Source organism: Poromitra crassiceps (assembly GCF_964638095.1).
Source record: "Poromitra crassiceps genome assembly, chromosome: 14".
Classification (NCBI taxonomy): domain Eukaryota; kingdom Metazoa; phylum Chordata; class Actinopteri; order Beryciformes; family Melamphaidae; genus Poromitra; species Poromitra crassiceps.
The window spans coordinates 21,524,647-21,541,393 of record NC_139633.1 but is presented as its reverse complement, the minus strand read 5'-3'; the positions used below and the strand labels follow the sequence as shown (position 1 = coordinate 21,541,393).

General features: G+C 43.1%; 1 protein-coding gene across 1 annotated transcript; it reads right to left on the bottom strand.

Annotated features, from left to right (window-relative positions):
- On the bottom strand, window positions 1–16,141 carry LOC310789537 (calretinin-like). Its single transcript, XM_083651172.1, has 11 exons — window positions 16,013–16,141; window positions 7,674–7,750; window positions 7,089–7,178; window positions 6,404–6,484; window positions 4,689–4,745; window positions 3,882–3,959; window positions 2,735–2,790; window positions 2,555–2,594; window positions 1,640–1,693; window positions 1,240–1,311; window positions 1–471 (listed from the first exon to the last, which is right to left on the bottom strand). The coding sequence occupies exons 1-11, from the start codon at window positions 16,086–16,088 to the stop codon at window positions 355–357; spliced, it is 798 nt and encodes a 265-aa protein (XP_083507298.1). The 5' UTR covers window positions 16,089–16,141; the 3' UTR covers window positions 1–354.
- Between the last annotated feature and the right edge of the window lie 606 nt (window positions 16,142–16,747).

Sequence of the window (16,747 nt, the reverse complement as noted above, 5' to 3'; positions counted from 1 at the left end):
AGAAGAAAAAAGAACAGACACTGTAGAAGTGAGAAGTGTCTACATGAACAAACATTACAAGAGAGAGTAATGTAAAAATCCAATGCATATAGAAATGGAAAGGATTTCAAATAAATAACCACACAATATATTCCTGTTATTTTTTTTTATGGCTATCTCACTATGGAACTGCATGTAAAGTCAAAACAAAACAAAGTCTTCATAGGGGTACGAGGCTCAAACAGTGGGGCCAGTTTGTGCTTTTAAGAGCACCTTAATTTTCACCCTACGTGGTCTGGAAGAGGTAAGGGTCATACATGCACCGGGTTACATCAGGAGGTAGGACGGAGGCGGCGGAGGGACCCGGGCAGCAGGTCACAGCGTGGGGTCCCGGCACAGGACGATCTCCAGCTCCGTGCGGTACAGCTTCCCTGCGTCTGACAGCGCCATGATGCTCTTCTTGTAGCCCGCCAGCCGGGACGCGTCCACGTCCTGCCCACACACAACACAACACAAGAAGTGCAGAAGGACAAGAGTCAAAAGTCAGCGGCCATGATGAAGTCAAGCTGAGCTGTGCTTTGGTCCAAATACAGAGTGCAGTTCAAATACCGCATCTATATTTCTATATTTATGAGTTTCTTTCCAAAGTGAAGAAGAGGGGGGGGGGGGGGGGGAGAAAAAACATGCACTCCCCCATATTGCCTGCTGGCATCAAAGTTCAGATATTATGGATTCATATTGAAGTTGGGAGTCATCTTAAGACATTTCCTCGTAAAACAGTTTTATTGCCGCATGGCAAAAAATATAAATGAATGAATGAACTCGTTATTGCACCAACAATTGCCTTTTGTCAAAGTCGGAGATCATTTCAGCACCACAGTGAAATAAAACAGCTCCTCTGCTCTCAGACACTGATCCTTGTTTTCATGTTTCAGCACATATGTTTACCTTCAGAGTTCTATCCACGCTTATAGCTTTCTCTCTGACCTCTCTTTCCCAATACAATGGCCTAACTTATTCGACTGAAAAATCCAACTCATTGTTGTAAAATATATATAGCTAATGGTGTGTGTGTGTGTGTGTGTGTGTGTGCGTGCGTGTGTGTGTGTGTGTGTGTGTGTGTGAGTGCGCGCGCGAGTGCGTGTGTGTGTGTGTGTGTGTGTGTGTGGGGTGTGCATGTACTTCATAACTAGTAACTAGCGTGCACTAGGGTCTGTCAAAATAGCTTGCACTGGAGTCAACAGGCGTTCTATTCATTACCATTTTGTTCTTCTCACAGAGGTCCTTCAGCAAAGCATCCAGCTCCTGCTCATCAATGTAGCCGTTACCATCCTGACCAACGACACAACATGGCAAGTCTCAATGAAGCTGAATGAAGAAAGCCATTCTTATGATGACAACAACAGGCGTGTAGCAAGTAGGTCAGTGACAGTGTGTGCTAACGCCCCAAACACACATACTACCAAGCACGCACACACACACACACACACACACACGCACACGCACACGCACACGCACACGCACAAACACACACACACACACACACACACACACACACACACACACACACACACACACACACACACACACACACACACACACACGAACACGCTCCATAACTCCGTCACCATTCACGGTATATAAGATCAGATCTTTTCACCTTATCATAGAAGGTGAAGAGAGCGTCAAACTGCTGAGCTGTGAGCTTGATGTCCTGTGAGAGAGAAAGAGCAGTGAGCTGGTAGGAACTGGAGGACATTGCTAGAGAGTGGAAAAAGCCCCACCCTGTCCAGAATTGATATTAATCCATGCAGATTATGATAACTGGGATTAGAGTTGAGTTAATCCTGATCAGACAGACTAATCCTCTGTCAGAAAGGAATCGTTGATCTCCCGTTGCAAGCTAGAAGGTATATGGGTTCATACTGTACAGCTCAGAATGCACACTGCAGATGTATCACTGTGGTCGCAAATCATGTAGATAGAAGAGGAATAACATTGTCTACAGTGTACTACAAATGTCAAACTGGTAATCAGCAAAGCAGTGTAAAACAATGGAATAACAAAAATGTCTACGTATTCCCTCGATAATGACATACACTGTATATAAAATGATGACATATTCCCATATGGTGAAGTAGCTACTGTTAGATTCCTATAAAAGGCCTTCATACTGTATATTTAAAAGAAGAAGAAAAAAACATCCTTTCATCCTGGCCATGTGACTCCTACAATCCTATCAATCTAATGAGAAGGATCCTAAGCAGTTCCTACAGTAAATAGTCTAGAGTTGATTTCAAAGGGATTCTATCATATTTTGGAGGAAATCCCATAGTTTGATATTGGATTCCTGGAGGTCGTTTTGACTTATGTCAAAACAACATCTGTGTCAATGCCCCATATGTCCATCGCAATTCTATAATCCTCTTGCAGTGAATCCAATAAAGTGGAGTTGTAGCATGCTGGATCTGCAGTAAACTGTATATCTTGTCTGACCTCTGACTCTAAGGTCAGTCTGTAGCGGCTCAGAGCAGCGTTTCACACAACTAGAAAGAGGCCTGATATGAGCACTTACTTGGAACTTCAGCAGGAAATTCTCCTGGACAGGCAAAAGCCTGCAACGAAACAAAGAGAAGGGTTCCCTCTGTGCTCTTCTTCTGAGATTGGTTAAAAACATACACAGAACACACACACACACACACACACACACACACACACACACACACACACACACACACAAAAGTATAACACTCACCTCGCCATCTCAGAGAGGCCCAGTTTACCATCGCCATTCAGATCAAACATCCTCAACTGGACAGAAAGAAGATTATCAGGGGATTTATCACAGAAGATAAGGGATTATAATTTCTTAGATTACATTACATGAGGATAATTTACATTATATTACATTACAGATTACACTAAGTAAGCGGAAATGGCCAAAAATGTTAGAATGTCACGTGTTAATTCTTACAATTATGGACAACTTTGAAGCGATATTGGATGACAATCAACACATCGTACAAGAATCACTTTTGGGGATTTGAGAGTGTTGCATCTTAGAGGCTTAAAGGAGTGCGAAGGTCACGGCTGACATATAGTAAAGGCAGAAAATTGAGGTGAAAGGGTGAGTTCAGCTTATATGGACCGACAGTTACCCCATCACTGTTGTAGCCTATCACTGTTATGTTAATATAAATGTGGACAAATACAAAATAATTGTTAAAATCTGTATGGGTGGGGGTTCTTATCAATATGAGATCTTCTGTGAATGTCAGAACAACGTATCATTGGCGTCTAGGGTGACCAGATCCCAGCGAAACAAATGTGGGACAAAGAGTATGTTTGTGTGGGACAATGTGGGACATGTTAACAATGCTGAGTAGGGCTGCAACTAACGATTATTTTCATTATCGATTAAAGTGTTGATTATTTTCTCTACTAATCCACCAGTCATTTGGTCTCTAAAATGTTACAAAATGGTGAAAATGTGCCACTTTCCCCCCAAGATAACATCCTCAAATGTCTTATTTTGTCCCGACCAAGAATCCACAACCCAAAAACAATCACTTTACTGTCATAGAAGACTAAATAAACCAAAAACATATTCACATTTAAGAAGATGGAATGAGAGAATCTTTGTTATTTTTCTTAAAAATTAGTCTCTCTCTCTCTCTCTCTTGCAGTGGTTTGACTTTTGAAAACTGGAGCCAATCAAAACGTAGTACAGCGTCTCAATATGTGGGACATGGAAAAAGGTAATGAAAATGCTGTGCAGTCCCACACAAAGTGGGACATCTGGTCACCGATGGCGTCTCACACAGCTCTTGAGCCTTGTAGTTGTAACTCTATGTGAATTTGTGGGAGTATGAAAAGGCATTTCTCAGCCTAGTGATACTCACAATGGTCTGTGTGTACTCCATGAGCTTCTTGTCATCGTAGTGTCTGTTAGCCTTCTTCAGCAGGTCTGACAGAAAGCCCTGAAGAGAGACACGCTCATCAGTGTCTCCACAAACAGTGACTGGACGATATAACGCATTTATGATGCATAAATTCAGTTCAGTTCTGTTTAGAGCCCCCTATCACACAAGCATGTCTCAAAGAGCTTTACATAGCACAATCACACTATATCATATAACTACACACAATATATACATACTAGACATTTTTACTAGATTATACACATTACTACACAAACACAGCATACACAGCTTTGGACCGGAGCACCCGGAGGAAAACCACCCAAACACGTGGAGAACATGCAATCTCCACACAGAAAGGACCAGGGTGGAGATTCAAACCCACAACCTTCTTGCCGCCCGCAGAAATGTTCAAGGTAACAATTAATGGTGCTATGTGTAGCATTTTAACACTAATAAATCATTGCCACATTCATTTTGAGACAGGCGTAATGACCATAAACAAACAGGACTAATGCTGAGAAAACTGGTACAGCCAGACAAGGATATTGCTTTACAGCCCAAAACAGCACTAAAGTTTAAATGCTACTTACTTCCTATGTACCGGTATACATTTTTATTTTTCAATTATCATTGTTATCAACAGCTCTTCAAAACAAACACACGTGGAATAAAGTGTTTGTAGAGACAGGGGTCTAAACCAGTCAAGCAATGTCTTCTGCATTTGTTTTGTGTGATGCTGTAGCTAGCTCTATAGCAGAGTTTGCTTTACGTAATGCTGTATTTCACCTTCAGCTCATTAGACTCGATGTATCCACTGCGGTCAGTGTCATACCTCCGCCATGCCTGCAGAACAAGAGTTGTGTCGTCATGTCATCTGTCAGGCAGCACGAATACAACTCACATACTTACAATCAACACAAAACCTTTGGACTTCAAGACATGCTCTGAATATTATTGGATTTGGAGAAGAAGGAGTGAAATGGAACAAAATTTGTGTTTAAATCTAACCAACCCCCAAAAGCAGACCCTTATCAAAGATGGATAGGCTACCTAAACCCCATTTGCTGTCACTTCCCATTCCCCTGCAGAAAGCTGTGGCCCATTCATAATGTATAGTTGTCTGAGAATAGCTAACCCCACCCCCTTTAACACACAGGGAACCCACTGAAAACTCTCTTCAACCACAGCACATTAGATGTTCGGGGGTTGTTGTTGTTTTATCACAGATGATCAGATGTTCAACACCTGACCGTTTTATCTCTCTAATTATTTCTACAGATGCAGAAGAAGAAGAAGAAGAAGAAGAAGAAGCCGAGAGGGTTTTCCTGATGGTGTTTTAGACCAATCAAGGAACATGAAGTCAAACATTCTGTTGTTTCCTTGCTGTTAACGGATCATTTTCTACTTTGTATGTGATGTTTAGATCAGTGGTTCTCAAATCTTTTCACATGAGGGACCCCTAAACTGACAAAGATTAGACCCCAGACCCCCATTTGATAGGATTTTGTCCCACGGTCCCCCAGATAAGATTGATGCTTTTAGATGTTTTATTACAGAAAGTGTATAAAACCCATGACCAAAATAGTCATTGTGTTTACTTATGAATGGAATTATAGCAAAAATAAATTACCCCCTTTTTTTTTATGTTTAGATAGTCCTTTGGCCGGAGAGTGATCTGAGAAGCAGTCATGGTTTAGTTTGCTATATTAATCACCACACTAACAACAGCAAAGTGTTACCACAGCTAATGCTAAGTGATGAGTAGACAGAGGGTCAAGTGGATACGTTTCAATACAATTCCTGGTCAAATCACCCAGAAACAATTGAACTCATGAACACCTTGTTTTATGCTGATAGGGATGAGCCACCATTTTAAACATGAAGTGGCTTCCAATACAGCATCTAACATTTTTCTGAGAGTGTCTGATCCTTCCAGATCTTCCAGATATCTAATAAGCCTAGTTATTAGACCGCTCTCACGTTCATCCTAACACGGCCAGGAAGAGGCCTGGGGGGGCCGAACATGTGTCCCATTGGATGAGCCATGGAGGCACTTCCACCTGGAGGCATTTGTGGGGGGGTTCACGACTTTCATGTGGATCAGTTAGTCCACTAGTCAGTGAACAGTGTCTCACAAGGCAGGACTCCGGCAAACACAGAATGACGTCTTAACTCGATAGAGAAAGAACATCCGAAACGAGATGCAATATTACATACGGCCTATTGCGAAATCCAAATTCTTAGATTGGATTCATCAAATCAGTTTTGACACACACACCCCCCACACACACATACACACGTGCACACACGCGCACGCACACACACACACACACACACACACACACACACACACACACACACACACGCCACGCACACACACACACCACACCACACCACACCACACCACACACACACACACACACACACACACACACACACACACACACACACACACACACACACACACACACACACACACACACACACACACAGATACTTACAGCCATGAATTCATAACTGGATCCCACAAACTGTCTGAAACAGAGCAGGAAGTTTTCTTCTGTGGGCAGAATCTGAGCTAACTGGAGAAACAGAAAGAAAGAGATTTATTCCACATATCACATTTTTATTGAATAATGTTTTACAGTTGCTAGCCTTAGTCTCGCTGGCCAGCCTTCCCTCCCTTCCGTGAGAGGAGTCTGGCTGCACGGAAACAGGCTGCTGGTATGAGCCCTCCCCTGCTCTACAGCTGCTCTCTCATTGGAGCGACTGTTTCAGTCGCTGCCGGATGTCCGCTCCCCGCTTATTACAAGCTCTGTCATTGGCTCCGACCATGTCAATCAGAGCGGCTTCCACTCCCTCCTCCCTGTGTGTCGCTGTAAATAGTCCCCTGCTGCCACAGTGAAAACAACAACGCTAACTAGTTAGCAAGCTAACAGCAGAAACCTACACGCTAGCTCGTTGCTACATGCTGAAAATTGCAAGTTGGATTGTTGAAAACTATTTTCCAAGGGCACTGCCGCTAAGCGCCGCCCATCGCAATTCCAGAATGGAGACCTGCGCCGCCAGACTCCTCTCACGGAAGGGAGGGGAGGCTGGCCAGCGAGACTACTATAGCCTTAAAGCAGTGACAGCATTTCAGGTGTAGGCTGATTTACTTTAATAGTAACTCAGTATTTGTCTCACCTCTGACATCTCAATTCTCCCATCAGAATTCTTGTCAAAATTGGCCATGAACTCCTTCATCTTTTCTTTGAATGCAGCATGTGTGGGATCCTGGTACACACAGACGCACACACACGTACGCACGCATGCACACACACACACACACACACACACACACACACACACACACACACACACACACACACACACACACACACACACACACACACACACACACACACACACACAGAATGACAGACCAGAGATAGAGATAAGAGAGATAATGTTGCCTTTAATTCAGAATGTATGTAGAATCATATTTATAATAAACATGAAGAGAGGCAAATAGTTCAACCGAAGAATGATGTTCCCTTTTCAGGTTCTTATTATGCCTGAGCCCTACAAGCTGAAGACTTTTCAGTATTTCACAAGAGGCAAACATTTAGAATCTGAAAAAATATGCATGATAATACATTTGTATAGTAGAAATATATTATTTTTCTACCCCACGAGTCATCTTGCAACACTCCCAAAATGATTCCCCGATCCCCATTGGGGGTCCGGGCCCCCAGATTGAGAACCTCAACAAACTGGCCAATCACTCACCACGCCTGCTCCTCGCCGTGCGATCTCCAGCTCCTGGAAGAAGTTCTCCAGCTCCTTCCCTTCGATGAAACCATTCCCTGTGTAACACCAGAGCACAGAGTTACCCTATACGTTAACCTGCGTTCTACACGGCTTTTTGACTGTTCTGAAGTTTAGACTAACGATGAAAGGTCATTGTCAAGGTGTTCAGATTTTTGGACCAACCTGCCAGAAGAAATAAGATTAGAAAATGCTGCGTCGACTCGTCTTCTGCACAATTGAAAACTTTTGAGTGAAAGCTCGCAGTGGGGGTCTTTGCTTTGAGCAGACTGCAGAATATCCTGCTGGCTTTTAGCCACAGCAGGATTTGTGTGGATTCTCTGATGTGCTTTAGCAGAATGGTATATTAAAAAGAAGAATCCATTGCAGTTGGAGCATAAGCAGAATAATGACTGTGGCTTTTTGGCAAGGAAGGAGAAAGTGCGCAGTCAGATGCTTATTTGGGCAAATTCTGTCCTTCTAGACTCGTACTTCTTATCACAATCACATGGCTAGAGATGATTTAATACAATAATGTCCTCCACTGGTTTGGCAACAAACCACAATTTAATATATGAACCATGCAGCCATCTCTTTTTAATCAGAAGAATCGAGTCCCATCTGTCTCGAATCTTTGGATTTGGCGTCTCTGCATTTCATTCAACCACCAACAAAGGAAATGTTCATAAAATTATTTAGATTCAGAATAAAATGCAGCGAATCCTCCTCTTGCCCTCTTCATCTGTTAATCTCTTATCCTCTCATCTCCCTTCTTTTCTGATCATTTTCTCCCTCACCCCCCCCACCCCTCCCTCCCTCTCCGCCCCATCCAGCCTCATTTGCACACTGTATTTGAAAGGTATATCGCCATCTGTGCTTCGCTTCAGCTGCTGTTTTAGATATAAGCAAATCTCTGCAGGGACACACAACGTCTCTGCGTGTGGAAACAAACCGCCTCTCAATACAACCTGACACTCAACCTGGTCAGTATTCAAATTTAGCAAAGGAAACATGCCATGTCAATCAAATATCTTTGTTACAAGTGATCAAAATAAACTTCTGTACCCAAGTAGGTTTGCCCACAAATGTGCAACTTTTTTGAAATGATGACACTGAATCACCAAGATAATACTTACGTACAAAAATATATCTACAATGACCTAAAATGCCTTATAATGCTAAATTGATTATGTTAACAGAAACGCTATTTTATTTGAAATACAGTGCAAGGAATGTTCACTGTGTCTATGCCCATCTGACATGCGGGGTGCCAGCTGCTAGAGTCTGGATGTAAACGCAACAAACTGTCCATCAGCACTATATTGTCCCTCAGACTGCAGCCTGGACCTGAACCAAAACCAAACACACAGAGTAAAGTGGAAGGACTTCAAGGAATGTTGGATTTCTGCTGTTGTAGCTACTAAAAAATGACTCCCCAACACTGACTCTTGTGTGCTTGCAAGCGCATTAATTATATATTCTTTTGTCATCCACGACCTGTGTGGTGGTCCAGTCCAATTACTTTATTGGACGTTCTGACAGTCCCTGAGCCACACACACACACACACACACACACACACACACACACACACACACACACACACACACACACACACACACACACACACACACACACAGAGGGAAACACAAAGGCTACATAAAGTTATAATATATCAAAAGAGGCGCCTGTTCGGGGGGGAGGGGAAATGGGGGGGAATAGCGTGATCATCCCACGTGCTATGTCCAGCCGGTGAAACACCTCGCTGTCAGGTGAAAAGAAGCAGCTGCTGACTGCACATGTATCGGGGGAAGCATACAACTCTCCACAGATTGGCAGAGGTGGTGGAGCAATGACCAGGACACCCTAACAGACGGTGGAAAGAACATCCAAAAATGTAAGGGCCCAGTGTCTGGTGGTGAGGGAGTGAGGAGGCTTCAAAGTCAAACGCAATGCAACCAATGCACCTTGTAAGCTTGGTGATATTAAGCTCAGAAGATTATACGTACAATCTAAACGTAAATTCTAAACAAAACGGCAATTAATTTGAAAACCTCGCCAACTTTCTGATGTTAAACGCAAACCAAGCAACTTTAACAACTTTAGCTATGTTTAAGCAAGTGAAACATCTGTGGTTATGTTTAGGCACGTAAAACAACTTGATTAAGATTATGTTTAGGTTAGGCTTAAATAACAACTAGAAATAACGCATCACGGTTGTATGCCTCCCCCAACAAGTCAAGTTGTAGTGTACATCCATTTCTGTCCAGGTCCAGACTCATACAAGCACAAATACCTTGAAGCCCATGGTACAGTGGTGTGGCCATTCAGCCTTATGGCACTTTAGGCAATGTTTGGGAGGACCTTATCATTTTCAACATGGAAAATGGTCCTACACCTACACTACCCTTAACCCTAAACCACCCACATCCCCCCAGCCAGTCCCCCTATCCACCTCTCTACAACCTTCCTATCCCTAGCTATGGACCATTTTCCCTAACCCCGCCCCCTTACTGATCACACCCTCCTCCCACCACCTAGTGTCCTCTAGAGAGAGAGTGGCGTCATCGGAGGTCCAAAATGCGTGACTCATTAGCCAATGAACAGGCAGGAAAGGGTCTCGCTCTACTTTTGAATGATAAAATAAAGCTGATAATGTACAATTTGATTCAAGAAAAAAAAAACTTTAAAAAGTACAACACAAACTGTCCATTTTGCTGCAACTCGACACTGCTGCTTAATCCAGGACCTTACCTGGAACTCTTGAGAGTAAAAAACTTGGAGTGAATGGAGATGTCGCGACTCTTCTATATACACGGCTCTGCCACCACCCACATCCCTCTAGCCACTCCCCAACCACCCCTCAAACCCCGACTCTCTATGACCTTCCTATCCCTACGGCCCCTTTTACCTAGCCCCGCCCCGTTCCTTGATGGAACGGACAGACGTGAGGTCACAGTGACCTTTGATCTTTGACCACCAAAATCGAATCAGCTCACGCTTGAGTCCAAGTGGATGTTTGAGCCAAATTTGAAGAAATTCCGTCAAGGCGTCTGAGATATCGCGTTAACGAGCATGGAATGGGTGGTCGTGAGGTCACAGTGACCTTCAACTTTGACCTTTGACCACCAAACTCGAATCAGTTCATCCTTGAGTGCAAGTGGACGTTTGAGCCAAATCTGAAGCAATTCCGTCAAGGCATTCCTAAGATATCACATTAACGAGAAGCATACATCCGTACGGATGGACGGACAACCCAAATGCCTCCAGCCACGGCCAGGCGTGGACTGCATAATCGGGCATGTCGGGCAAATGCCCGGTGGCCTGGCCTGGAAAAAACAAAAACAAAAAAAGCATTTTTTTTTTTTTTGGTGCCCGCAGTCAGGCCACTCACTGAACAGCAGGCCAGGCGCCGCCTACTGGTTTACTAGTGGTTTTATTACTTTATTCAGGGTTAAAATTGGACTCGGCCCAAATTGGGCTTCAAACGGCCCAAATCGGGCTTCAAACCGCCTAAATCGGCTTCAAATGGCCCAAATTGGGCTTCAAACGGCCCAAATTTTCCGCACGCGTCAGCCCGTATTGGCCTGGCCTGCTTTGTATCTAATGCCCGGCCTGAATTATGATCCCAGTCCGCCCCTGGCCACGGCTATCACCGGCCGAGGCATAACAACGTTAAATGTGACTTATGGTCGAAAGACTTTGAACACGCTGTGACGCGAACACGACTCTCCGGTGTGAAAGGCAAGTTTTGCCATCCACCACAACCACAACCACAATGCCCTTACTGGCCACCGCACTATTTCAATAGCAGACTCTATAACGTTGATATGTAGAAATGTTGATATACAACATATTTTTTGTTCCGATATGTTGACATTCTAGATGAAGTGCCCGTGGATTGCAGAAACGTACAAGGCCAATGTTTTATTCTGCCGACCAGGCTGGACATACTGGGCCTGAGGAGACAGAAGCACCTTCCTGCTGTTCATTACGGTACGTTTCACCACCATCCAGACATCCTCTCCACAGAGCCACATACAGTGGTCTCCTAAGTCTACAATGCAGAGAACAGCTCCACAGTTCACTGGGACAAACGATAGATAGATCCTAGATAGATAGATAGATAGATAGATAGATCGATCGATCCTAGATAGATAGATAGATAGATAGATATTTATTTATGTGTCGTACGCCACAAGTGCTTACAAGACACGGATCCTTCACAAATAAGCAACTAAGCAAGTTACATTGAGTTCTTCCAAACATGTGCCTTATTTGGAATGTTCATGTATTTTATTCAAACTTTTCCTGGATTGTCTTTCCTTTACTTCTGATATGAGGTTCCTGGGGTCCGATTGGGAGGGACGGGGGACGGGGGGGATGGGGGGCGGGGGGGGGGGGGGGGGGGGGTTGGGGGGTGCTGTGGGGCCTATTTTGTTATCCATCTCTGAACTTAACTGTGTTACTGTCTTGTGTTTATTTGAAAATGACAATTAAACAGATTAGAAATATATATAGTAGACAGAATCATATAATCAAATAAACAACAGTTTCAGTTTCCATGCTCTCCCAATAAAACTATGGCCACACTGAAGACTTCCTCTCTGAATAACCATCAGAGAGTAACTCCCAGTCAGATTGAAACTCTTGCTAACTCTAACTGAACTGCATTAGGTTGCCCTAAAGTCGACACACCCATCCTCTGTTCTCTACCCTTTGGTGTAAAACTTACAGTAAATCTCTTTCAAAGAACATTCCTCGTCTCTCTGTGAATGCTCAGGTTGCAGGTTCTTTTGCAGCTTGAACACATTCAAAGGCCCAGATTTACTAAAACCTTTAGTAGGGACAAAACCTTTAGAATGTTCAAAGTCAGCACTTAAGAAAGTCTGCTTGACCAATCAGCAGAGATGGGGACTTGGACTTGCAACTTGGACTCGAGTTGCACTTAAGTCAAAGTCTCAAGTGTGTGTTTTGACTTGAGACTCGTCCTCAAAAGACTTGAGTCGCACTCAAGATTTGGGACTCGTGAACCAGCTGTATTTTTTATTTGTAGGCGCATTAACATTAAGGAAATGTCTACTAATAATAATGTCAACTAATCAATGCTGCTAATGTATGCTAGTAGATAAAGGAGTTAAGACAATACAGTACATGCTTTGAATTCCTTCGTTTTAGCTATGCAGTGTTCTAAGCGGATCGGATGGCATGCAGCAGATGATAGAACGCTCATTCATAAGAGACTTGAATGAAACTTGACTTGGACTTGCCCCTCAAAGATTTGATACTTGACTTGGATTCTAGCTCAAAGACATGAGACTTGGACTTGGAAAAAATGACTTGTGAGAATCTCTGACAATCAGAAGGTTTTGCACATTTGCACCCATGAAAGGCTTTAGTAAATCTGGGTCAAAGAGTGCAAACCTGAAACCTTTCTCCAACTTGCTGTTACGCCCAAAGACATCATTCATGTCACTTACAATTTAAGTTAATTGGTTTCTTGACATCACAAACATGCATTCAATCAAGCCTCCGTCTGTAGTACAATAACCATCTAAAGGTGGAAATCCCAGATCCACATTACAACCATTTGCTTAGACAAAGCCCTATCTGTCTACCAAATAATATGGAAATCTGTTCCTGAGGTTTTTTTAGATATCCTGCGGCCAGACCGACAAACTGACTAACTAGCAGCCATCAAATCTGGTCCCATCCAATCAGAACCTCAGTCAATATAGCAGAGATTTTTCCATGTCCTGTAAAGTTACAGGACATGGAAAGGTCCCTCCACAGTTTACTGAGAGCATAATCCTGCATTTATCTAAAATGATATGAACTAAAACATTGATAATCCTATATAATGTGAATGCAACATAAAAACATTGTTATTCCTATATAATGTGAATACAACATAATAACTCCCATTTGAAATTGAATTCGGAACCTGAGCACTGTGGCTGATCCTTAATGGCTGCACACACCAGATAGAACATGGGATTTCTGCCTTATTTATGTGGCCTGCTGTGGATTAAATGACAATAAAAAAATAATCTTATATAAAAGGTTATTTCAAAGTTGTTTGAAGTTGCAATTGCAGCTGAAGGTGGTAGTAATACGAGTTGCCACATGCAGTGCATTATTGCATGCTTCATGCTAAGCGGATGCAGCGTTATTACCTCAATTATTTTCAAACACAGACCAGCTTATTGCTGAAGTGCCAGGTGCCCTGATAGATCATTTCAAGAGGGGTAGGGAACTGAGAAAGCGTGTATGTCTTTGTCTTGTCTGTATGTCTGGGCTCTTTATGAGTTTGACTCCACACAGACGTGAGCTGGAAAAATGCTGCAGACTCTATAGACGCACTGAATCTGAAACTGCAGGTAATTATGAATATGCATTGCAGTGAAAACCTTCCAAACCAAACAGCATTTTGGGATAAACAAATGCACTAGGAAGGTTTTGATCACTTTCTGACTTAACGATTGACCATCACTTTTTTTCCTGATAGTGGTATAGATACAAACTGATTGGCAGTTAATGTTGAGAACATGTCAGAATAGTGGCAGATACAACTGAATGAATTACAGTACAACAGCACACCAGGGGCCAACTTTTGAATCTCTTGGGGGCAAAAGACTTTGTCATTTGAATCTTAGATATAATGCCACAACTTTGCCTTTTAGCCACCCAAGAGCTGAACGCACCTGCTTATGTGAACACAACACATATTCTCTGTGGTGAAAATAAACTAAACAACCAATCATTCCAGGACTTTATCCAATGAGAATGAAGAACTTGGTTCACAGAGGTGGCTGCTGGGAGCAGGTCTACAGCTAATTACCTTTCCATTGATGTGTTATAGATTTAGACCAGTGAGGCATGCAAGCAAATGCATTGTTATTACTAAAGATTTTGCTGATTTAAATGTCACACAACCATTGTTGTGATATAGGCAAACTATATGATAATGGGACTTGATAGAGAATATTAATTTACTCCCATATGCGTTATTTTTGCTTGAGTAAAAGCCACATTCACCCAGTGAGCTGTGAGAAGCAGGTTGTATAATCAGGCAGCCATATGGTTGATGTAAAAAGTCAAACATAAACCAAATTCATTATTTTGCTTGACTAAATGCTACAGGCTACATTGCCAGTGATATCATGTTATGGAGAGATGTACACTAATCAACCTATGTATACAGTATGTTAGGCTGTAAAGGAACGAAAACATGGTCAAAGATCATTAGTTTGTTCAATTAAACTATAAAAATGTATGTAAAATAAATGTCTGGAACTGGAAAAGACAGTGTGGATTTCACAGAGCTGGGTGGGACAGCACGGGTTTGGGTTTGTCCGATCTGACACTGGAACCTCATGACATGAGTCTATCATCCTGTGGAGTGCAGACGACAAGATCAACTGGCTCATTACAATATATCTCAACACAGCCCCCCCCCCCTCTACCACCCCACCCCACCCCTCTCTCATCTCTCCCCCTCTCTCTCTCATTTCTCTCCCTCCCTCCCCTCTCTCGCCACCTCTCCCTCTCTCATTTCTCTCTCCCTATCCCCCCCCCTCTCATTTTTCTCTCTCCCTCCCCCTCTCTCTCATTTCTCCTCCCCTGACTCCCCTCTCTATTATCTCTCCCCCCCTCTCTCTCCCTGTCTTCAAATTTGCTTTATTGGCATGACAAGTATTCTCATATATTTCCAAAGCATCAAACTGTACTATAATAATGCTATGATCAATTTTAGAAGGATACTGTACAAATATCACAGCAAAACTATAAGTCCATACAGGAATATAGGAATTGACACGATAGGAGACAAAAAACAGAAGCAATGATAAGGTGTAAATCCAATTAAGAAATTCAAGTAAAATGGATTATTTTGAAAATGTCATATTCAACTGTCATATACTGTCATGTCGTATATAGCCTATAGATAAGTAATCTTGATAAAGCAATTATGCTAGTGATATTAGTAGAAAATAATATTATTTGTGATTACATAGTTTATTAATATTAGCTATAGGTTATGTATTAGCGATCAACAGTGATGCATTCAATAAGTGAGCACTTCAATGGACATTTTGGTCTGAAAACCAGGAGAAGGATAAATTCTAAACAACAAAATAATTGTCTGTTGATTATAATAACCAGCATTTTTATAGTTAGAATTTCTAATAAAAATGGAATCTCTAGGCTCACTTTCTTTTGTGATAAATATAACAGTGCCGTCTCTGCACTGTTATAATTCATCAATTTGTCCCACACTTGTCAAAACGACATTCAAAATGTAATGTAGTCCAGCTGTACTGACCGTCTGAGTCGAAATGCTGCCAGATGTCGAGGAACTGCGCCGCGGTGAGCTCAGCCAGGTGCAGATGGGTTGCCATCGCTGCTTTCTCTCCCTCCTTTTCGACTGATAATAATCACGGGTAAACTTTTCCAAGTGCGAGCCTCTTGGTACTGTCAGCAGCTCGTCCTGAGTCGGGGCTTTTAAACCCCCCGCGGCGCCTGCGGGTCCCCGTGCTCGCCGACGGGGGGCGCTGCTACTGTGCGAGCCAGTGAGAGAGCGAGAGGGCTGCAGCGAGAGACCAATCAGGGGTACCAGGAGGAGGCAGAGAGGGAGGGAGGGAGGGAGGGAGGGAGAGATGCTCTCTGCTTCTCCCACAGGCTCCAGAGATGAGTTACCATGAAGCGCTCTGGAGGCTGCTGGGTGGGTAACAGGATCAGCATACATCTTCCATACAGCATCCATTGCGCTCCTCCTGTAGACAATCACATCAAAGACCTCATCCTATAGAGGAGTGTTCCGGTGGATCAGCGGTCTCAGGCACAAGCCGTGTAACTGGGATGTCCTGGTTTGAAACCGCCCCAGGACCTTTGTTGCATGCCCCCCCCCCTTCTCTCTCTTTCTCTCCAGTCTGGAACTGGAAAAAGACTCAGAATTTCTCAGTGTGGATTTCACTGAGCTGGGTGCGACAGTGTCCGATCTGACACTACTGTACTTGACTGGATATGACATGTGACTTTTATGTCCTGAGTCCAGACA